Source organism: Rhinopithecus bieti, unplaced genomic scaffold, assembly GCF_001698545.2.
Source record: "Rhinopithecus bieti isolate Rb0 unplaced genomic scaffold, ASM169854v2 scaffold_47707, whole genome shotgun sequence".
Lineage (NCBI taxonomy): Eukaryota > Metazoa > Chordata > Mammalia > Primates > Cercopithecidae > Rhinopithecus > Rhinopithecus bieti.
In genome coordinates, this window is record NW_016819117.1 from 2,930 (window position 1) to 24,148 (window position 21,219).

Below are 21,219 nucleotides of genomic sequence, written 5' to 3' on the forward strand. Positions count from 1 at the left end.
CGGCTCTGCTCCCGGCCGGGCGCAGGTAGGAGCAGCGGGAACCGCGGGGGCAGCAAGTTGGGGCTTCGCGGGGCCGACTGGACGCGGGGCGCGGGGGTGGCGGGTGGCCAGGCGTGTGGGGGGCGCTAGGGGCGGCCGGGTCCCCCCCACCCTCTTCTCGGCGTCCAGGAGCAGCGCGAGGGGAGGGAGGGCCGCCCTCAGGGGCCAGGCGGGGAGGGCAGGGCCCGGGTCTGGGGTCTGGGGCAGGAGCCTTGACCTCGCGCTCTCCGCACCCGCCTGAGTGGGGAGCCCCGCGTTCCCAGGGGGTAGCGGGATCTGCGGGTGGCCAGTCAGGGTCCCCGGCTGCTGGGTGCCCTCTCTTGCCCTGGGGGGTACCTGTGCCCCCCATACCACCGGTTCTTGCCCAAACAGAGAAAGGTGAGTGGGGCTGGGTGTCGGGGCCTGGCACAGGGCTGCTGGCTGCCCGGGGAGCAATTGCCCGGTCGGGCTGGGACGAGCGTGTGAGTGCGTGTGCGTGCGTGTGCCTTTGTGTGTGCGTGTGGCTGCTGTCCGGGGGTGTCTTCTGCTCTGTGTACACACACCAGGTGGGTGCCAGGCATCCTCCGGGTCCCCATGGGGTCAGCAGCTGCTGAGACAGCCCCTCGGACAAGCCCCTGACCCAGGAGCCCCCAGTCCCTGCTGGGAGGTGGGATGCGTTGTGGCATCAGTCGGCACAGCTGTGTGGCTCCCAGGGCTGGGTGATCGATGGCCCGGCACAGCCGCCTTTGTCGCCGGAGCACCCACACCCATTTGTCATCCACATGGGGTGGGGGGGCGGCGGGCAGGGAGAAGGGACCGCTTCTGCACCCACCACCGGGTCCAGGCTGGGTCTGCAGTCCCTCAGGGAGCCCCAGGTCCTCTCCTGGCCCAGCCCCTGCCTCCCAACCCCCACCCTGTCTCAGCCACAAACCAGCTGGTCAGCCTCTGTCTGCCCCCGCAACCCGTGACCCCCCTGCAGGGCCCCAAGCCTTTGGACGAGTGGACCTCTCCAGCCCTGTTGATCGTCCCCCCAACGGTACCAACACAGTGTTTTGGGGGCAGCAGACAGCACTGCCCCAGCCCTACCCTGCTCAACCTACCGGCCATGCATGACCACGGGTGTGACTCCCAGCCATGTCTGCGTGTGTCCTGGGGAGTCGGTGTGTAGGGCCTGTGTGAGTACGTGAGTGCTGTGTTGGAGTGGTTTGGAAAGCCCCCGACACCTGGGTGTGCGGTGAGTGTGTTATCACAGACAAGCAGCCATGTCAACCGTGATGAGGTGTGATGTGTGTGTAGCCAGGGCCCCGCACTTGGTGGCAGGCTCTGTTCTGAGCTCGGGTGGCACAGAGGTGGCTTCTCTGGGCGCTGGGTGAGGGCTCCGTGTGAGCCTGTGGGCTGTGCACCCCACACAGGCGCGTGCTGGGGCGGTGGACAGCCCAGGTGGCAGCCCAGATGGAGTGTGGCGTGCATACCAGCGCCGTGCGGGGCGTGGGGAGGAGCGGGTCTTGGCTGAGTGTGGCCGCTGCAGGCTCGGCCACTGACCTGCCTGAAGCCACCCAGATGGAGCTGGGCTGAGCAGGTGGCTGAGCCGTGGGGCCATGCTGGGACGTCCACTCCCCACAGCCTGGCCTGGCCCCACATGAGACTGACCCCCTCAGAGACTCCCAGTGCCCACCTGACGCCCTGCTGGAGCAGGCTCTGTGCGTGTGCGCAGACACATGCATGCACACACGCACACACATGCACACACGCACACGCATACACATGCACACATATGCACACATGCACACACACAGGCACGCACATGCACGCACACTCGCACACACATGCATACACACACGCACATGTGCGCTCACGCACACACACGTGCACACGCAGCATCATCCCACACAGGCCCTTCTGTTGGTGTCTCGTCTCAGTGCCTTTTCCTCGGCTTTGAACAGGGGCAGGCAGATCGGCAGGGGCCGGGGTTGCTGGAGGGAGTGAGACCAGGAGGCTGACGTCTACCCGGAGTGAGCCCTGGTCACGCTGATTCTTTTAGCCACGCACATGCTGTGGGGAGATGGGTGTGGGCTGAATTCTCCTAGAAATTGGCCAGCCTCAGGGTGGGGATTTGTGTAGGGTCAACCGATAAAATAAAGGATGCCTAGTTAAAATGGAATTTCGGAGAAGCAATGAACACCGTTTTGGTGTGCCTTTCCAATATTGCTTAGGCATCACTTAACACTCAGAAATGACGTACTGCCGATCGCAGTCAGATGCAGCTCGGGGCCTGGACTTTGCTTTTTTTTTTTGGTGCCCTGCACTTTGCTGACACCCTGGAAGTGTGTGTGGGGAGGAGCTGAAGGATGGGGCTGGGGGTGGTGCAGGGCGGGGCACCCAGGCTCCTGTCCCTGGAGCCGGGGGAGCCCTGGATGGAGAGCAGTGGGGAGTTAGTCAGAGGCAGGCTTGGCACTGACTGTGGCCCCATCTACAGGTGGCCATGGTGCCCAGCCCTGCCCCATAGCAGTCTGCCATGTCACGGGAGGCGGGCTCATGCCGCGTAGGCACAGGGGCGAGGGCACGGTCTCGGAAGCCCAAGAAGCCACACTACATCCCGCGGCCCTGGGGCAAACCCTACAACTACAAATGCTTCCAGTGCCCCTTCACCTGCCTGGAGAAGTCGCACCTCTACAACCACATGAAGTACAGCCTCTGCAAGGACTCCCTCTCGCTGCTGCTGGACTCCCCGGCCTGGGCATGCCGCCGCGGCTCCGCCACACCCAGGCCCCGCGCACCCACTCCAGACCGCCCCGAGGAGCCCGAGCCCGGCAGGCAACCCCAGGGAGCGCAGCCCTTGGATGCTGTCCCCACGCCTGACCTCGTGGTCGCTGATGTCCGCTCCCTGCACCGCGGCGGAGGCCCCAAGCCCAGGGCTGAGGGGTCCCCAGGGCCACCACTCCCTGTGGCTGGGGCCACCCGGAAGGGTCCTGGCCCCAGTGGGCTCCTGCCTGAGTCATGGAAGCTGGGGATGGGAGGGAGCCCAAGGGGCATGGCTGCAGGGGATGTGGCGTCAGCGGGCCCTGAGGGCAGCTTCCCCTGCTATCCCCCGCCTGCCCCAGGGGAGTTCCCTGAGGCCCACAGCCTCCACCTGTCTCTGCTGGGCATCAACTACCCACTCAGCCCAGGCCTCTGCTCCTTCTTGGGGCCCTCACTGGCCGCTGCGGCTCACGTGCCCTTCCTGGCCTCAGCCAGCCCCCTGCTGCCCCCGGCTGCGGCCTTCCCAGCTGCGCAGCCCCTCAGCGCCCCACCCTGGGCCCCCGCCTGTACTACCCGCTGCTTCTGGAGCACACTCTGGGGCTGCCAGCAGGCAAAGCTGCCCTTGCCAAGGCCCCTGCCTCCCCCAAGAGCCCCCCTGGAACTCTGGTTCCTGGTCTGCTGAAGGTGCCAGTTCCAGGGCTGGGGCCGTGGCCCCGAGTCACCCCCAGGGACCCAGGGCAGGAGGGGGAGCTGGAGCGGCCAGCCCAGAGTGACACCAGGAGGAGGCTGTCCCTGGGAAGCAGGCTGGAGCTCCCGAAGGCGCCCCCCAACCTGATGAGGTTCTGTTCCCGGAGCAGGTGGGCGTCTTGGGCTCCCGGTTCCTGAGGTGGATGGAGGGGCTGGGTGGCTGGGCATGGCGACTGGGTGGCTGGGCATGGCGGCTGGGCATAGCAGCTGGGTGGCTGGGCATGGTGGCTGGGTGGCTGGGCATGGCGGCTGGGTGGCTGGGCCCCGCGGCTGGGCATGGTGGCTGGGGTCTGTCCTGAGCTCAGTTGCTGGGAAAGTGGGCTCTAGGCCACAGAGGGGAACTGAGAGCTGAGATCCAGCTTGGGGTTCTCGGGGTCTCCAGGAGAGCCCAGGCTCTAGGCTGGGGCCGCAGGGCAGAGGCCATGAGGGGAGTGGGGCTGGGGCCGGAGGCGCTGTGGGGGCAGTGTGGCCTCCTGACCGGCTCCCACCCCACAGCCTGCCCACCAGCCCCTCTGTGACGCTGTGGTCTGAGGACAGGGAGCCAGGCGGCCCTGAGACCCCCGGCCCCGAGGGCCCCCTCCCACCGCAGCCACGGGGCCCAGTGCCGGGAAGCCCAGAGCACGTGGGTGAAGACCTGACCCGGGCCCTCGGTGACTACGCGAGGGTGGAACGACGGCTGGGGCAGCTGGGGCCCGCAGGGGGCCTGGCCCCGAGACCCCTGCGGGAGCAGTTGGGCAAGATCCGCCTGGAGCTGCTCACCATCCACCGGGCACTGGAGCGGGCTGCAAGGCCACCCGACGCACCCCTCGACCTCTCTGTGAAACGCGCCCCTGCCAAGGGACCCCAGGCTCTCGGAGAGGCGTGGGGGCAGCCTGAGCTGAGTCCCATGTTGACCAGGGGTACCCCCGAGCCACCCAGCATGCTGGGCCCTGCAGCACCCCAACCCTTCTCCGGCCACACCACAAAGTGTGAGGCCGACTCCAGCGTCCCACCCCCGGGGCTCCCCCTCCCGGCCTCAGATGACCCTGTCATTCCTGGCAGTGGCTGGGGTACCTGTGTTACCACAGGGAGTTCCCAGACCCCTGAGGCTGTCTGTGGCCTGCAGAGCCCCCGGGGCGCCGAGGTCTGACCAGCAGCGCCTGAGGTCTGTCTGTCTCTGCCCACAGCGAGCCGGCCCCTCTCCTGCGGCCCCCGCCCCTCACCTGCTCCAGCCCCATGGCCAAGGCCTGGGACCTGCCCCACCCCCGCATGCATGTGGATAGACCCCACGGGCCGTGGCCAGCGCTTGTCCCTGGAGCCACACAGGGACACGGGAGGTCACAGTTATTTATTGATCACAATTGTGGACATTAAAATGGAAAACTCTTCACACACGCCGTCTGGGCCTCCTTCCTTTGGGGCCCTAGTGTAGCCGACTGGACACCCCCTAAGGAAGTGTCCTGGCCTGGGAGTCCTGGGTGGGCAGCAGTCCTCCCGGGCCTCTGTCTTCAGGCTCGGCCCTCTCCTGTGGGCTGGGCTTTCCCTGCGGGGCTGGGGTCTGGGGGTGGGCGGGACATCAGTGTCAGGAGCTGAGCAAGGAGAGGCGTGTGATCTGGCCTGTGTCCGGGGTGGGCACGGACCCCTGAGCATCCTCTCGCCTCTGAATTCAGCAAGGCAGCTCTAATGTCAGCTCTCCAGCGGTTAAACGGCGACCCCGAGGCTGTGTGGCTAGAGGCTGCTCACCCAGCATGGGCTCTGCTGGCCTCTGCCAGCCCCTGCAGCCCAGATAGGTATCGGCCTTCACGGCTCACTGCCTCCCTCCCGGCGTGGCCTGGCTTGGCCCTCCCACGGGCAGGGGATGGGCAGGCAGGGAGGGGTGCCCGGGACCCCCACAGCAAATCACTTCTCTCCTGGGGGAGCTGGCCAAACCCTCCACGCCCACCCTGGAATGGGCCCTGGAGCCCACGCTGACCCCCCAGGAGGAGAAGCAGTTCCTGGCTGCACCTGGTTTCCTGAGCTGAGCTGGGCCGGCCGGGCTGGGGCCAGTCCAAGCAGGCTGGCAGCGGGCCCCATTAACTACCAGGGAGATAGCATCAGCCCCTACCCTGCCTCAGGGCAGCCAGAGCTGGGGTGTTGCCTTGCCAGGGAGATAGCATCGGCACCCACCGCCTTGGGGCAGCCAGAGCTGGGGTGCTGCCCGGCCAGGCACGGAGTGCTGTGGGGACAGGTCCTAGCTGGGCCCCTCTACCCAGAGGCTTCTTGGAGGGACTGCAGGGAGTCCTGGGCAGCCAGGAGGTGTTCTCAAGTCCCCACTCTGAGGGAGACTCCCTACACTCAGCCCCCGCACCCCACATGTCCACCGCACCCCACACGCCCACCACACCCCACATGTCCACAGCACCCCATATGTCCACCGCACCCCACACGCCCACCGCACCCCATATGCCTGCAGCACCCCATATGTCCACCGCACCCATGTCCACTGTACCCCATATGTCCACTGCCCCCGAGTTTCTCACCCCCACTGGGCAGACAGGTGAGCATGGCCTTGCTGGGGGCAACAGTACCCGTCTCCCAGGTGTGGAGACATGCATGACCTTCTTCGCTGTCAGGACAGGCCTTGTGGAGCGTGCCTCAGCCAGCAGGTCACCCACCCGTGGTCCAGACCCAAGGGCCCTGCTTGGGGGTGGTGGCCTGGGGCTGCCTTGCCACTCGGATAATGAGCTTGCTGGTTGTGGGGGGACCGTGGGGGACCCCCTGAAGGGGGGTGGGCTGCATGGCATCCGGCCGTGCAGGGGACGTGGGAATAGTGTCGGGGCAGAGGGTGCAGGCTGCAACGAGGTGCAGAGGCAGGAACACCGCAGCATGGGGAGTCGTCAGGAGACTTGATTTTTCTTTCATAGAAGCTTCCGGGCCGAGGCCTGAGACTGCGCTCTCCCTCCTCCACCCGGCCCAGCTGCATCCCTGCCAGTAGCTCCTCCCACTTCCTCCGTTCTAGTTTCCAACAACAGAGGCTGCAGCCACCCAGCCCCGAAGCAGGGCCCAGCGAGACTGGCCCCAGGTAAGAGACCCCTCCCTTGGCCTCTCTTGGTGGGGCAGGTGGAGGCCCTCAGAACAGGCTGCCTCGCCCCAAGGGGTCAGAAGTCTCCCTGACCTGGGGGCTCAGGTAGAAGGGCTATGTGTGGGTGACCCCCAGGTATAAAGGGGTTCCGAAGGCAGATGGATTTGAGAAATGCTGCTTATCTGTCTGATGCCCGTGAGCGCATCTGGGGCTCAGGGGAAAACCCACAGCGCGCTCCATGGGTCATGTGTCTCCCAGACTCGAGTTGCAGGCACCCAGACACTAGGTGGCCACTGGGCTTGGGGGTCAGGCACACCCTCAGGACCTGGAGGACCCAGCCTCATAGGAGGGCACTGGAGGAGTGACTTTGCCATTCCCACACACAGTGGGGCCTTATTCTCTGTCTTGCAGCCCCAAACGTGATCCAGCTGCAGAGAAGCTGAGACGGTGATTCCGACCGACTGGACTCCGGCCTCCGGCTGTCTGCACCTCACGCTGGACCTGCCTAGAGACTCCCCTGGCTCCCAGCAGCCCCGGCTGCTTGGGCGGATCCGGGTGCCCGCAGGGGCTGCAGGAGGGCCCCGGGGCCTGCACTGCTCCCCCGATGGCCTGCTCTTCCTCACGGCCGGGGCTGCACCCTGTGTCCACGTGCTGGATCTGGAGGGACGCCCTGTCTGCCTCCTGCCCTGCTGCACTCCGGGCACCGGGGCCTTTGTTCCAGAGGATGTGGCTGTGACAGTGTCAGGGCTTGTGGTGGTCAGCGATCCCATCCATGGGGCTGTCCGTGCCCTCCAGCACACAGTCCGGGACCCCGGAGGCCGCTGGGTGACAGTGGGCACCTTCCTGTCTCCCCGAGGGCTGGCTGTGGATGCCCTCAGCCGCCTCCTGGTGACAGACTACTTGCCCGGGGCTGTGCACAGCTTCACGTTGGGCCCTGCTTGGGAGCCCCTGGCCCCAGCCTCCATGCTGGGTCTGGAGGGCCCCTGCTGGGTGGGCCCGGGGCCTGATGGGGGCCTTGCTGTGAGTGAGGAGTTTGGGGATGTGAGGCTGTTTGGCAGTGCCCACCAGCCCCTGGGCTCCCTGGGGGGCTGGACGGGGCACACTTTCGGCTGCCCAGCAGGCATCTGCTCCAACTCAGAGGGCAACATTATTGTAGCAGACGAGCAGAGGCGCCAAGTGACCATGTTTCCCCGGGCTGGGCCACCCATCTGCCTGGTGTCGGAGGGGCTTGGGCAGCCCTTGGGAGTGGCCTGTGCACCCCAGGGCCAGCTCCNGGGATCTCGGGCAGCGCCCCTGAGTCTCCGGGCCCGGGCTGGGGGCCCCGCACTCCCGCCCGCGGCGCCGCTGGTTCCTCCTCCGGGAAGTGGGGCCGCCCCTGGGCCCGCGCCCTCCGACCCGCGCCCACCTCGGCCCCTGTGGACCCTGTGGACCCTGTGCAAGGGCGGTCGGCGGCCCGGGCCTGGCTGTGGGCCCTTCGCAGTTGTCCCGGGTTGCAGGAAAGGGCAAAAACAGAATCATAGGCTCCTCCCAAATGAGAGGGGAAAGCCTGCTTGAGGAAGGCAAGTTTTTTTTTGTTTTTTTATTTTTTTTGAGACGGGGTCTCACCATGTTGCCCAGGCTGAACTCGTGTTTATTTTTCATTATTTATGTATTTATTTTGAGAGGGAGTCTCGCCTTGTCACCCAGGCTGCAGTGCAATGGCATGATCTCAGCTCACTGCAACCTCTGCCTCCCGGGTTTACGCCATTCTCCTGCCTCAACCTCCCGAGTAGCTGAGACTACAGGCGCCGCCACCACGCCCGGCTAATTTCTGTGTTTTTAGTGGAGACGGGGTTTCACCCCCGTCTACGCTGGTCTTGAGCTCCTGACCTCTGATCCGCCCACCTCGGCCTCCCAAAGTGCTGGGATTGCAGGCGTGAGCCACCGCGCCAGGTTCGTGTTTATTTTTCAGACAAGGCGCTGGGAAACGCAAATTCTCCGGAGCTCTTGTGGAGCGATGGCAGGGAGGGGCGGCTCAGCCAGAGATGGCCCTGGCCCGTCCTCACTGGCAGGGGTCCCACCGTGGCCTCATTCACGGGACCAGAGGAAAGTCTTTACTGCTTTATATGGTTGACCTCCCTACCTGCCTGGTCTGGGAATGGCCTCACAAGAGCACTCAGGCTCATTCTTAGCAGAGGAAGCTCTTCTGGCTAGCCTGGCGCGTGCGCGCATGTGCGTGTGTGCGTGTGTGTGTGTGTGTGTGTGATTTCTCCCCGCAGTCTTTAAAGATGCTCACGTTGCCGCTGTTTCTGCCGCTTTCTCCCGTCCCGCACCTCCTCTGCTATCGATCGCTTCTCTTTCATCTTCCTCTGGCTGTGTGATCGCAGCAGCCTCTAGTGCAGGCTTCTTTGTGCCGCCGACCGTCCCCGAGGCTGAGATGGGAGTGTGACGGGCGTTTGCCCCACGGTACGTTGAGTTCTGTCTCACTACCCGACAGATAAGAACAGCTTCTGCCCTCCCAACTCCTTCAGTAGACACAAGGCGCTGCTTTTTTTTTTTTTTTTTTTTTTTTTTTTTTTTTTTTTGGCAAACTTTGTAGATGAAGCAGAAGGAATACACACAAAGAAAGCGCACAGATCCTGAGCACATAGCTCGGTGAATTTACCCAAAGTGAGCCCACTGCAGAACCAGCTCCCCCCAGAACATCTGTTTACTGTTAGACCAACTGTGTTTCCTTTCCGACAATCTCTGTGGGCGGTTTTCCTTAGTCCCTGTGAAAGCTCTTCCCCAGCAGGGCGTGATGAGTCCCTGGGCTGAGCTGGTGTGAAAGGTGGGCTGTGCAGGGTGGTCCGCCTGTGGTGGTCACACAGCCAGATGCACTGGGCCCCTCACAGGCACAATTGCTCTGGCCCTGTCACGGTGTCCTTGGTGCCCCACCTCAGGTGGCCTCCAGGCATCCGCCCGCTGCCTGCCCTCTCTGGCCACTGAGGACATGGGCATTTGGGGAGTTCTACAGCCGACCCAGAAGGCTCTTTCCAGTTAGAACCCACGGCCTTGAGTGGTGGGACCCCTCCAGCCCCGGTGCGGGCTGCCTGCATGGAAGGAGAGCAGCTGCACCAGGGACCTCTTAAGCCCCAGGCATTTCTGTGTGAGGCCTCTTCCAGAGCCCCTCCAAGCTTCGGGAGAGGACTTCCAGGTCACACCACCCCGATGTGTGCGTCCCACTGTGTTCCCTCCTCCCTAAGGGCATGGTGGGCTCTGGGACCTCCAGGCATCCCGCTCTGTTCCCTCGTCCCTAAGGGCATGGTGGGCTCTGGGACCTCCAGGTGTCCCGCTCTGTTCCCTCATCCCTAAGGGCATGGTGGGCTCTGGGACCTCCAGACCCAGGCTCAGGCCAAGCTATGTCCTTCCCTCGAGTGTGGGCTCCATCCTGGGGGGTATCTGCTCAGGGTGGCTGCTCCACTCTTCGTGCAGGCGAGATGGGGCTTTCTGTGTCTGAGGAAGGCGAGCGGCCCAGCCAGCTGGCCAGCAGTGCCCCCACCGCTAGGCGGTCTTCCTGCCCTGTGGGACCCTGCCGGGGAGGGCAGCAGTGGAGGAGGAGGAAGCCCCAGCTGGCTGCGCGGCTCGGCAGGGACCTGTGAGAAAGGGGGAGGAGAGGCCCAGGGCCTGGGAATTGCAGGGGCTTGGGTGGCTTCCTACTCAAAGGCCACCTTGGAAGGCTGGCGTCCCTCAGCCTGAGAGTGCAGGATGCGGTTCTTCCACCTCTCCAGGACCTGTGAGCCTCTCTCTCCCCGTTTCTAGGCACCCACATGGTTGGAGAAATATATCCTGGAGAGAAATATGCCCTGGGGTGGCTGTGGGGATGTTTGGGAGAGCCAGGCACTGCCCAGGTGCCACTGTGGGCAGGGGTCAGAGTGGAGGCCGAAGCCCTGTGTGCCCTGAGCCTGCTCCCTGAGCAATGAGGCAGGTCCTTCCTGCCCCCAGGGAGGGGCTTGTGAGAGGCAGGGACCTAGTGGGGGCGGCCCACCATGTGCACGAGGGTAGTTTCGGCAGCCCAGCAGCACTTCATTTTAAATTTTCATTTTATTCTTGCTTAATATGTGAATCATGGTTTGTCACAGTTTCAGTTGGCGTGACCTTGCTAATGAGATTGTATAGCTCTCCATGTGCTACACCTTTAAGAACACCTCTCTAATCAGGTTTCTTAAAAACAAAAATAAGAAGCCTGGAGTTCGGTTCGGCCCCACACCCCTGTCAGGTGGTCCTGAGGAGACTGTGCACTGGGCCGGCCCGTCTGGAAATAGTGGGGCAGGCCTGGTGGCTCATGTGCGTGGCTGCCTCGTGCGGGTTGGGGTGAGGGCCTGGGGTGGAGGTGGGGACAGCGCTCTGGCTGCCCCTTGGAACAGCATGGCCCGCATGAGGTGGCAGCCAAGGGGCCCTATGGCCTCCACCACCGAACTCGAAGCTGAGGTGCCCCGGCCTGTGGCCCTGTGGCTGCACCTGTCAGCCTGTCTGTGCCACATCCCGCAGCCCACGGTGGGGGAGCAGCAGCAGCTCTGAGCCGAGCCTCTCATCTTCTCTTCCAGCCTCCCAGCATGGTCCTCAAGGCCTTCTTCCCCACATGCTGCGTCTCGGTGGACAGCGGCCTGCTGGTGGGAAGGTGGGTTCCGGAGCACAGCAGTGCTGTGGTCCTGGCGGTCCTGCACTTTCCCTTCATCCCCATCCAGGTCAAGCAGCTCCTGGCCCAGGTGCGGCAGGCCAGCGAGGTGGGCGTGGCCGTGCTGGGTACCTGGTGCCACTGCCGGCAGGAGCCCGAGGAGAGCCTGGGCCGCTTCCTGGAGGGCCTGGGTGCCGTCTTCCCCCATGAGCCCTGGCTGCAGTTATGCCGGGAAAGAGGCGGCACGCTCTGGAGCTGCGAGGTCACCCACCGGCAAGCGCCCACTGACCCCAGTGCCCCTGGTGAGGACCAGGTCATGCTCATCTTCTATGACCAGCGCCAGGTGCTGCTCTCACAGCTACACCCGCCCACCGTCCTGCCCGACCGCCAGGCTGGAGCCACCCCTGCCAGCACGGGGGGCCTGGCTGCGGTCTTTGACACAGTGGCGCGCAGTGAGGTCCTCTTCCGCAGCGACCGCTTCGATGAGGGCCCCGTGCGGCTGAGCCACTGGCAGTCAGAGGGCGTGGAGGCCAGCATCCTCGCGGAGCTGGCCAGGCGAGCCTCGGGACCCGTTTGTCTGCTGCTGGCCAGCCTGCTGTCACTGGTCTCAGCCGTCGGTGCCTGCCGGTAGGTGTCCCAAGACAGGGAGGTGGCAAAGAGGGGCGTCCCGTGAGTGCTGGCCTGTCCCTTTGTCTGTAGTGGGCACAGAGGCCCGGACGGGCTCTTCCTGGGCCCAGGCCCCCTCCCCACTTCCTGCAGCCGGGCTTTGGCCCCATCCTGCCCTCCCAACCCTCGCCTCTCAGAGGGTGTCCCTCACCCCTGGGGTAGAGCCAGGTCTCCAGGCAGCCTCAGGGATTGCCAGGGGCCCTCCCAGTAGGTGTAGAGGGTGAACCTCAGTGGCTCAGGTCCCTGAAAGAGAAATCACATGGTGAGCACAGATGTGACTGCTGCTACCTGGGGGCACTCCTGAGGGCACACGGGCCCGCTGGCCTCCCTGAGCCCAGCCCGTGCCCCCAGGAGGACTCTGGGCACTGCAGTGCTCATGGGCTGTGGGAGTGTCATCCACTTGCTGGCCCCGTGTGCCTGGGGGAGTGGTCTACAGGCCCTGCTGCTCTCCACACTCACAGGTGCTGCTGGCCAGGGGTCAGTCTAAGCCCAAGGGCTCTGGGGGCACTGGGGTCGCCCTGAGCTGTGACTGAGAACAGAGGGCCCCCTTCCACAGGAGACCTCATCTGCCTGGCGGAGGCACCTCGTGGGGAGCAGCTGGGGTCACCCTCCATTGCCTCCTGCCTTAGATCTGGGGGTCCCTACTTTGGAAGCCTGGGGTGCTCTTCCTTGTGAGAAGCCGAGTCAGCCCAGGAGACCCCTGCCCAGGCTTCTGGGCCCCATCGGCGCGGCGAGGCCCTGGGCCCGTGGGGGTTGCTGTTGGCTCGCAGGTGCTGCCTTGGTGACAGCTCTGAGAGCACGTGGTGACCACAGGGTCACTGACCCAGGGTCAGCACCTGTGAGGAGGTCAGGCTCTGTGTTAGTCATGTGCACTGTGAGGTGGCTGCTGTGAGCACTGCCTACCACCACCTGGGCCACCGAGGGCCCCTCCCACCTGCCCCCCATCCCGCTGAGCTCAGGAGTGTGGCCTGGGTGTTTGTGGTCCCCTGCACAGTGGGGGACGGTGGGAGGAGGATCTGGACAGGGGCACATCACTCCTCTCCGCTCCCACACAGAGTGTTCAAGCTCTGGCCCCTGTCCTTCGTCGGGAGCAAGCTCTCCACGTGTGAGCAGCTCCGGCACCGGCTGGAGCACCTCACACTCATCTTCAGTACACGGAAGGCGGAGAACTCTGCCCAGCTGATGAGGTGTGGGCCTGCCCTGGTCTCCCCTGCAGGGCTGGGTGTGTGCCTTCTTACCCCTTCCCCATCCCCCTCCACACCACGCTGACCCCTCCGGCCAGGCAGGCCTCCTCCTGCGGCCCCAGGCTGTGCTGGCCACCCTCATGCTGGCTGGGCCGGACTTCCCTTCCAGGAAGGCCAACACGGTGGCCTCCGTGCTGCTGGATGTGGCCCTGGGCCTCACGCTACTGTCCTGGCTCCACGGGAGAAGCCGCATTGGGCATCTGGCCGACGCCCTTGTTCCTGTGGCTGACGTGAGTGGACTGGGGTGGAACCTGGTATCCTGGGTGGGCATGGGGACCCTTCCTGGGGCAGTAGAGCCTTCCCGGACCAGAGCCACCCCCACTCCAAAGCCAGCTCTACCTTCTCCATGCTCTGGAGACATGGCCCTCCCTGGGACCAGGAGCAGGAACTCCAGGGGTGCTGGGACCTGGGCAGGGCAGGCCTTGCAGGCACACCCCCCTTTCCTTCTGAAGGGGCCGTGTGCAGGAGCCACTGGGCTGAGGCTCTGGGGAGCCCGCCTCTGCCTGTGGGCCCAGTGTGGTGGTGTCTCCCTTGTGGCCCCTCCCTGAGGTCAGCGCTGCTCTCCTGTTTCTCTGGGGCCCTCTGCAGAGCCAGGGACATGAACCTTCCCTGTCCAGGGCTGTGTGTGTGCGGCCCAGCTGGGACTTCCTGCCCTGCCCCTGTGCTGATTCTATAACTCCTGTGCTGAGAGTCAGAGGCACAGCTTGTCTCCCATCTCCCACCTTCCCTGCATGCTCTGTGCCCCATTTCCAGCCGGGTGCAGCCCCCTCCTCTGCAGGCCTAGTGTATTTCCACACTGCCTCTGGACCTTCAGCTGCTCTGTCTTCCTCCCTCAGCACCAAAGCCCTGTCTCTTCCATTAGGAGCTTGTCTTCCTGACAGGGGTGGTCCCTGGCTCTTTGGCCCACCCTTGGGCCTCTGTGGAGGCCTCCTTGAGGCCTGGCTGAGTGGGTCTTGTGTGGGCTGCAGGTGTGCACTGGGCCTGCTTGTGGCCAGGCCAGGCCTCTGGGGGCAGCAGTAGGCACGTCTGTCTGCCATGGGCTGTGGAGGTGCAGGGAGACCCAACCCAGAAGGAAGGAGGGGCAGGGCTTGGGAAAGGGCTTGGCGACTTTGCCTGTGGTCGTCTGCACCCGCCTCTGGCCTTCCTTGTCCTAGACCTCTCTTTTGCAAAAGTGCTCAAAAATATAAATATTTAATTTAAAAATGAAAGTCTCTTCCTGCTGCCAAGCTCTTATCCTTTAAATATTAAATAAGCTCTATTTATAAAGAATGTTCTTTTCTCGGCCGGGCGCGGTGGCTCACGCCTGTAATCCCAGCACTTTGGGAGGCTGAGGCGGGCGGATCACAAGGTCAGGAGATTGAGACCATCCTGGCTAACACGGTGAAACCCCGTCTCTACTAAAAATGCAAAAAATGAGCCAGGCGTGGTGGCGGGCGCCTGTAGTCCCAGCTAGTCGGGAGGCTAAGGCAGGAGAATGGCCTGAACCCGGGCGGCGGAGCTTGCAGTGAGCCGAGATCAAGCCACTGCGCTCCAGCCTGGGCGACAGAGCGAGACTCCGTCTCAAAAAAAAAAAAAAAACATTCTTTTCTCCTTCTTGTCAGTCCTGCTGCGGCTGAGGCCTTGGCCCAGGCTTGGAAGGGGCCTGTGCAGTTGGCAAGTGGGGGCCGAGGTGTCACTGTCTCCTTGGTGGGGAGGCTTAGGCTCCCTTGGGGTCTGCCCCCCGGGGCCAGTACAGCCTCTGGATGCTGGGTTTCTTCCTGGGCGGCCAAGACCCTCCCCTGTTTGCTCTTGGGGGTGCCTGTGCCCTCAACTTGACGTCATCCTCCCTCTGGGGACCTGCCCTCCTGCCTTGTTGCTGCGGCCCTAATGGACTTTGCACTGTCTCACTTACCTGTGGCCATCCCGGGCAGCCCTGAGCCTCAGTGATGGGGTGGGGTCTCTGGAAGGGACTGTGTCTGCTGTGGGTGCCCCTGCAAAGCTGGAGCTGAGTCAGGGTCTGCCAGGCCTCAGCGTGTCCACGTGTTTGGGGCTGAGGGCTGTGGTGGGTCCCGTGGCCCAGGTAGTGAGAGGGGAGGAAGATGGTGGAGGTGGGTGCAGGGAGGGGGCCGCGTGCCCGGCCATGTCCCCCAGGCCGGTGGAGAGAGCCTCCAGAACAGCCTTCTCAGACCCCAATCCTGGAGCCATCTGTGAAGGGGAGCCCGTGTGCTGTCCACGCTAGGATGCAGCGGCCCCCGGCGGAGGGAAGGCTGACCAGGGTGGGGGCCTGTCACGAAAGAGCCTGGGGAGATGCAGGTGCTGAGCCTGGCTGCCCCTGCCCCAGCGTGGCCCGTGTCCCTGCAGCACGTGGCCGAGGAGCTCCAGCACCTGCTGCAGTGGCTGATGGGTGCTCCCGCCGGGCTCAAGATGAACCGTGCACTGGACCAGGTGCTGGGCCGCTTCTTCCTCTACCACATCCACCTGTGGATCAGTGAGTGCAGGGCAGGCGGGGGCCCCAGGGACCCCAGAGCTTGCTGAAGAGGGTAGGGACCCAGCCAGACCCCTACCCCCTGCGCCCCCAACTCTGCTCCCTGGCGTCCTGTGTGTGTGAGGCTTGTGCTGGGCCAAGGGCTGGGGTCTGAGCGCCTCCTGACGGCCGACCCCACCCTGCCAGGCTACATCCACCTCATGTCCCCCTTCATCGAGCACATCCTGTGGCACGTGGGCCTCTCGGCCTGCCTGGGCCTGACAGTGGCCCTGTCCCTGCTCTCGGATATCATCGCTCTCCTCACCTTCCACATCTACTGCTTCTACGTCTATGGAGCCAGGTGGGCGCGGGCTTCCCTTCCCCACCGCCCTCTGGGAGGTGCAGAGGCTCCTGCTGGGCGTTCAAGAAGGGCGGGTCGGGCGAGTGGGGCGGGGCGGGGGCGGGGTGAGTGGGGCTGGGAGCCGGCCCGGCCTGACAGCACTGTGTCCTGTAGGCTGTACTGCCTGAAGATCCATGGTCTATCCTCACTCTGGCGTCTGTTCCGGGGGAAGAAGTGGAACGTTTTGCGCCAGCGCGTGGACTCCTGTTCCTATGATCTGGACCAGGTATGTATGAGGCAGGGTTCCTGGCTGGAGGGGCTGACTGCCCCCGGCCTGCATCCGCAGGGCCAGCGCGGCTGCTTGGGCACCACAAGGGGGCAGCCTGCTCCCGTCCTGCAGCTCAGGACCGCACAGGCCCTGGGAATAGGTGCCGAGTCTGCGGTGTGGGCTGCACGTGGGGCTCTGAAGCTGCGCGGAGCTTCCCTGGGCCACAAAGAACGGACAGACACACAGCCCCGAAGGTGATGCTGGCATAGGGCCTAGAGGTGCCCAGGGTCAGAGACTGGGGTGACCCAGGTGCAGGCCCTAGTGGTGCCCAGACTTAAGAGGCTGACTCTGGCTGTCCCATCTGCTGCTCACACCTGACAGCCCCTGGATGCTGCCATCCAGAGTGTGTTCTTGGTGACTGTGTGGCCACGCACCCTCTTGGTTGGTCTGGCCCCCACCTGTCTCCCCTGCGAGTCCCCCAGTCCATGGGGTGGGTGGACACAGCCCTCCTGCTACTGAGACTGCTTCTGAGCAGGCTGTCCCGAGTTCCCTCAGGAAGCCGCAGAGTCCCGACTGCAGCTCCGGGATGGGGGAGGGCGCAGCGCTGGGCCGTCCCTGGGCGTGGGGTCCTGCTGATGCCCGGCGTGCCGGCCCCTCCCCACAGCTGTTCATCGGGACTCTGCTCTTCACCATCCTGCTCTTCCTCCTGCCAACCACGGCCCTGTACTACCTGGTGTTCACCCTGGTGAGCTGCGCACCCCCAGGCCTGGGCACAGGCTGTGGCCACTGGGCCTGGCTGCAGTGCTCTGTGTGGTTCCTGCCAGCACTGCCTGGGAGCTGTCAGCTGTGGGGCGGGCTGTCTCCTGCTGCAGGCCACGTGGGTGGCCTTTCAGGACCCTCTGGGCAGTGTGTGCTGGGCCCTGGAGCGGGCAGGGACCTAGCCTGGCCGGGAAGACCCCCTCACTGCCCTGGAACACACAGCTGGGTGCTTGGTGGGAGGACCCACGGCAGGTGGGGTCATGCAGGATGCCTTCCCTGGTGCCTGCCGCTGGGGCAGACGGTGGGAGGTGAGCAGAACCACCTCCAGCACCTGGCTGATCCCCAGGCCTCGATCCCCTCTGCGCGTAAGGCTGTGGGGAGGCACCTCTGACCTGGTGGGAGGGCCGACTGCTCCACCTCCAGCTTTGCTCCAGGGCAAGGCCCAATGGCAGGCTCCGTGCCCTGCTCAGGGTGTGGTCCCTGCTCTCCCCAGGGCCCTGCAGCCTCTGGGCCCCCTTCATCACAGCCCAGGATGGGGTCGGGCTCCTCTGCCCCCAGGCACGTCTGGCCGGCCGGTCCTAAGTGCTCCTCTGCCACAGCTCCGGCTCCTGGTGGTCGCTGTGCAGGGCCTGATCCATCTGCTCGTGGACCTCATCAACTCCCTGCCACTGTACTCACTGGGTCTTCGGCTCTGCCGGCCCTACAGGCTGGCGGGTAAGTGCTGCGTACTGGACAGCTGTCCCTGGGTGGGTGGAGGGGAACCATACCTGTGGGCCCTGCAGAAGCAAGGACAGCACAGGCCGCTGTGCCTCCGGCCTGGAAGCCGTGGTAGACATGAGCAAGTGGGCAGGGAGGACAGGGCCTCCCAGTCCCAGAGGTCTGCAGGATCAGCTGCCTCCAGGAGGTGGAGAGAGAGACTCATCTGCCGGCACAGGTTCAGACACTGGGCGATCCGAGGCCACAGGCCTTTGTTCTTCTGCCTTGGGATTTTCTGGGCTTGGGAGCCTGAACTGCAGGCCAGGGGTGTGGTGGGTCCTGAGTCGGCCCATCCCAGCAAACTCAGAGGCACTAAGAGCCAGCAGGGCGGCCATCATCCAGCAAGTACCCTGTCCACTCTGCCGGAAAACCCCGTCCACTCAACAGCACAGCCTGCACCTGTCCCTGCGGCTCTTCCCTGCTTGCCAGACACGTGGCTTCTTTCAGTGGAGCTCTGCAGGAGATTTTTTTTTTTTTTTTTTGAGACGGAGCCTTGTTCTGTCGCCCAGGCTGGAGTGCAGTGGCGTAATCTCGGCTCACTGCAACCTCCGCCTCCTGGGTTCAAATGATTCTCCTGCCTCGGCCCCCCAAGTAGCTGGGATTACAGGCGTGTGCCACCACACCCGGCTAATTTTTTGTATTTTAGTAGAGATGAGGGTTTCATCATTTTGGCCAGGCTGGTCTCAAACTCCTGACCTCATGATCCTCCCATCTCAGCCTCCCAAGTAGCTGGGATTACAGGCACAAGCTATCACACCCGGCTAGTTTTTGTATTTTCAGTACAGATGGGGTTTCACCACGTTGGCCAGCCTGATCTTGAACTCCTGACCTCGTGATCCGCCCCCCTCGGCCTCCTAAAATGCTGGGATTCCAGGCATGAGCCACTGTGCCTGGCTGCAGGCGGCTTTGATGCTGCCCTGGCAGCAAGCTCCAGAAGTTGGGGTGGGGAAGGGGCAGGGAGAGCCTCGTGGGTGGCCACAGCCAGCAGCACCTGGATGCCCCTCAGAGAGGAAGGGACCTCCGGCCTCTGCCCATGCGTGGAGCCGGCCCCCACATGTCCTCCCTCGTAAGCCCCTTGCTGTCCTTGCAGCTGGTGTGAAGTTCCGTGTACTGCAGCACGAGGCTGGCAGGCCCCTCCGCCTCCTGATGCAGGTGAGGCCCCTGTGGCCAGGGCGCCCCTATGCTGCTGCCCCTGTTCTGGGACAGTGGGGTCAGCTGGGTGTAGTGTCTGGATGGCACCATGCCAGCCTGCGATGAGCCACAGGAAGGGTCCAGTGGAGCTGAGGGGCAAGGCCCACCCAGGAACGCCCTCCCTTACCCCCAGGGCCTGAGGACACTGGTGTGGTCCTGTGGATGGGGCCCATTCTGCCCTGTGTCAGAGGCGCCCTTGGCTGGCTGGGGCTGCCCTGGGCCCCACAGGGCTCAAGTTCTGGGTGGAAAAGAACCGACTGAGTGAGTCCTGGAGTGGGGCGTGTGTCCCTGCAGCATGGCCCCTCAGAGTTGGGCAGCCCCGAGGCGAGATGCAGCTCCTGCCTCCCCACAGCGCTCCCTTCTGGCTGCAGGCTCACCTGCCTCCCTGGGAACTGGGACCGGCTTATCCCACAGGCGAGGGAATGTCTGGGACAGCGCTGGCCCTGCCCCACAACTGCCCGCCCCCGCCCTCTCTCTGCAGATGGGGTTGGAGCTCAGACCACCCCGCTGACCGCCGCCCTTGTCCTTCCAGATAAACCCGCTGCCCTACAGCCGCGTGATGCACACCTACCGCCTCCCCAGCTGTGGCTGCCACCCCAAGGACTCCTGGGGTGCTCTGTGCCGCAAGCTGTTCTTTGGGGAGCTCATCTACCCCTGGAGGCAGAGAGGGGACAAGCAGGACTGAGGTAGCCGGCCGCCGGCTCGCCCAGAACCACTGCACAGCCACGGCCAGCCCTCCGCCAGAGTGGTGGCAGCTCAGCTGGCTCGTGGCCCGTGCTTTGTGGACGCTGCTATATGCTCCCGAACACGGCAGGCCCTCCTATCACACCTTGGGCTTGGAGGTCATTGGGGGTGAGCAGATGTGGGGGTGGCCAGCCCGGCTGGCCATGCTCCATCACTGGCACTGCCTGCCTTGGGACCCGCTTCCCACCTGCTGCAGTCACCACGGTGGCGAGCACAGCAGCCCTAGGTGTCCAGAGCACTGCCCTATGCCCACCCTGCGTACCCAGGTCCGGAGGGCCCGTCCACCACAGCAGCCCCCAGGTGGAGAGGCCGGCTGGTCTCCCTGGGGGCTCCCCAGTGGCTCTGCCCTGGCCGGGGGGGGGTGGAGGGACCCTCCCAGGATGAACCCCCCAGGGCCAGGCACCCTCCGGCTCCCTCAGCCAAACAGCACCCCGCATGTGGGGGACTGAAGCAGTCGCTGACCCCCATCCCCAGCTCTAGCCCTAGCGGGCCCGGGACCTCACTCCCTGAACCACACGGGGTTTATTTGCTGATGTTCCCTGGAGAGGTCGCTTTGTGAAGGAGCTGTCAGCAGGCCGTCAGCCAGGCTGCTGTGGGGGCGGGAGCAGCCTCAGTGTCAAGGGCCCGCCCACTGACCCAGCCATACCTATTCGTGAGTGGTGCCCCTGCAGCAACAGGCCCTTGGGCCAAATCTCCTGTCTCCCATCATGGGCCTCCCAGGGAAGGAGGAAGCCCTGCTGTGCAGACAGCTCTGTGGCCCACGGGTGTGAGCAGCCTGGGAGGGGCTGTGGCACTGAAGCCAAAAGTGCCTGCCAGACAGTACGGCCCGGGTGCGGGTGTTCCCTTCAGGAGGGGAGCCTGCAGGTGCCGGCTGGCGAGGGGATGACACGTGCTGTGGGCGGCAGGAGGCAGCGCCCATCTCAGCAGCACCAGGACCACTCCGGACTCCCTGGCGACCCAGCACTGGGGAAGCCGTCAGCTGCTGTGCAATAAAATCTGCCCCGTGTTTGGAGCGCAGGCTTGGCCCCGGGTCCACGTGCACCACGGGTCCAGGGAAGCTCCAGGGTGGGGATGCGGATGCTACCCGAGGGATCTGGGCTGCCTCACGTGGGCCTGCCCTGCGGAGTCGACGCCGGTCTCCTGCTCGAGGCCCTGACGACGGCTGACGGGACGAGCTCGCAAGCCCTGGGCCCTTGACGACTTTGGTGTAGGTGGGTGGACCCGGGCCCCCCACCCTGGGGTCATGGCCTTGCCCTGACACAGATGGCGCAGGGGTGTAGGCCTCCAGGGGTGAGGCGGGGCGAGCAGCTCCAGCTCTGGGTCTGTGGAGTCCATGCAGGGTGGGGCCCTCATGGGTCCTGGCCCAGTAGAGCTTGCAGCTGCCACATCAGCTAATGGTCTCTGTTGCCTGCAGTGCAAGGGGCCCACCTGGCAGGCCCCACAGCCCATTCCGAGCCCAAAGTGTACAGGCCTCCATCCAACCTGGACTTCCAGGCAACCAGAGGCTGGACTCAAAGGCACTCAGGGGCCACCAACCCCCTACCTGTGTCCCCCGCCTCCCCCCAGCTGCCCACCTGGCCCAACACCCCTCCCATCTGTATCCCCCCCCACTCCCCTCCAGCTGCCTA

General features: G+C 64.6%; 2 protein-coding genes and 1 pseudogene across 4 annotated transcripts; 2 read left to right on the forward strand and 1 right to left on the reverse strand.

The window, feature by feature from the left end:
• PRR35 (proline rich 35) lies at window positions 1-4,875 on the forward strand. Its single transcript, XM_017858405.1, is given in 4 exon segments — window positions 1-25; window positions 2,495-3,290; window positions 3,293-3,614; window positions 4,000-4,875. Coding segments are annotated over 3 exon segments (1,713 nt in total). The 5' UTR covers window positions 1-25; window positions 2,495-2,533; the 3' UTR covers window positions 4,634-4,875.
• A 2,949-nt stretch (window positions 4,876-7,824) lies between these two features.
• Window positions 7,825-20,603, forward strand: PIGQ (phosphatidylinositol glycan anchor biosynthesis class Q). Of its 3 annotated transcripts, none has more exons than XM_017858407.1 (11): window positions 7,825-8,103; window positions 11,110-11,807; window positions 12,902-13,033; window positions 13,200-13,320; window positions 15,431-15,557; window positions 15,741-15,894; window positions 16,048-16,159; window positions 16,806-16,886; window positions 17,500-17,614; window positions 18,747-18,808; window positions 19,380-20,603. In XM_017858407.1, the coding sequence occupies exons 2-11, from the start codon at window positions 11,119-11,121 to the stop codon at window positions 19,530-19,532; spliced, it is 1,746 nt and encodes a 581-aa protein (XP_017713896.1). In that variant the 5' UTR covers window positions 7,825-8,103; window positions 11,110-11,118; the 3' UTR covers window positions 19,533-20,603. The 3 variants fall into 3 exon arrangements, with proteins under 3 accessions (XP_017713896.1, XP_017713897.1, XP_017713895.1); XM_017858408.1 differs by lacking the exon at window positions 7,825-8,103 and adding an exon at window positions 8,366-8,476; XM_017858406.1 differs by lacking the exon at window positions 7,825-8,103 and adding an exon at window positions 8,422-8,989.
• Window positions 19,691-20,537, reverse strand: LOC108519353 (uncharacterized; annotated as a pseudogene).
• Window positions 20,604-21,219: the final 616 nt, after the last annotated feature.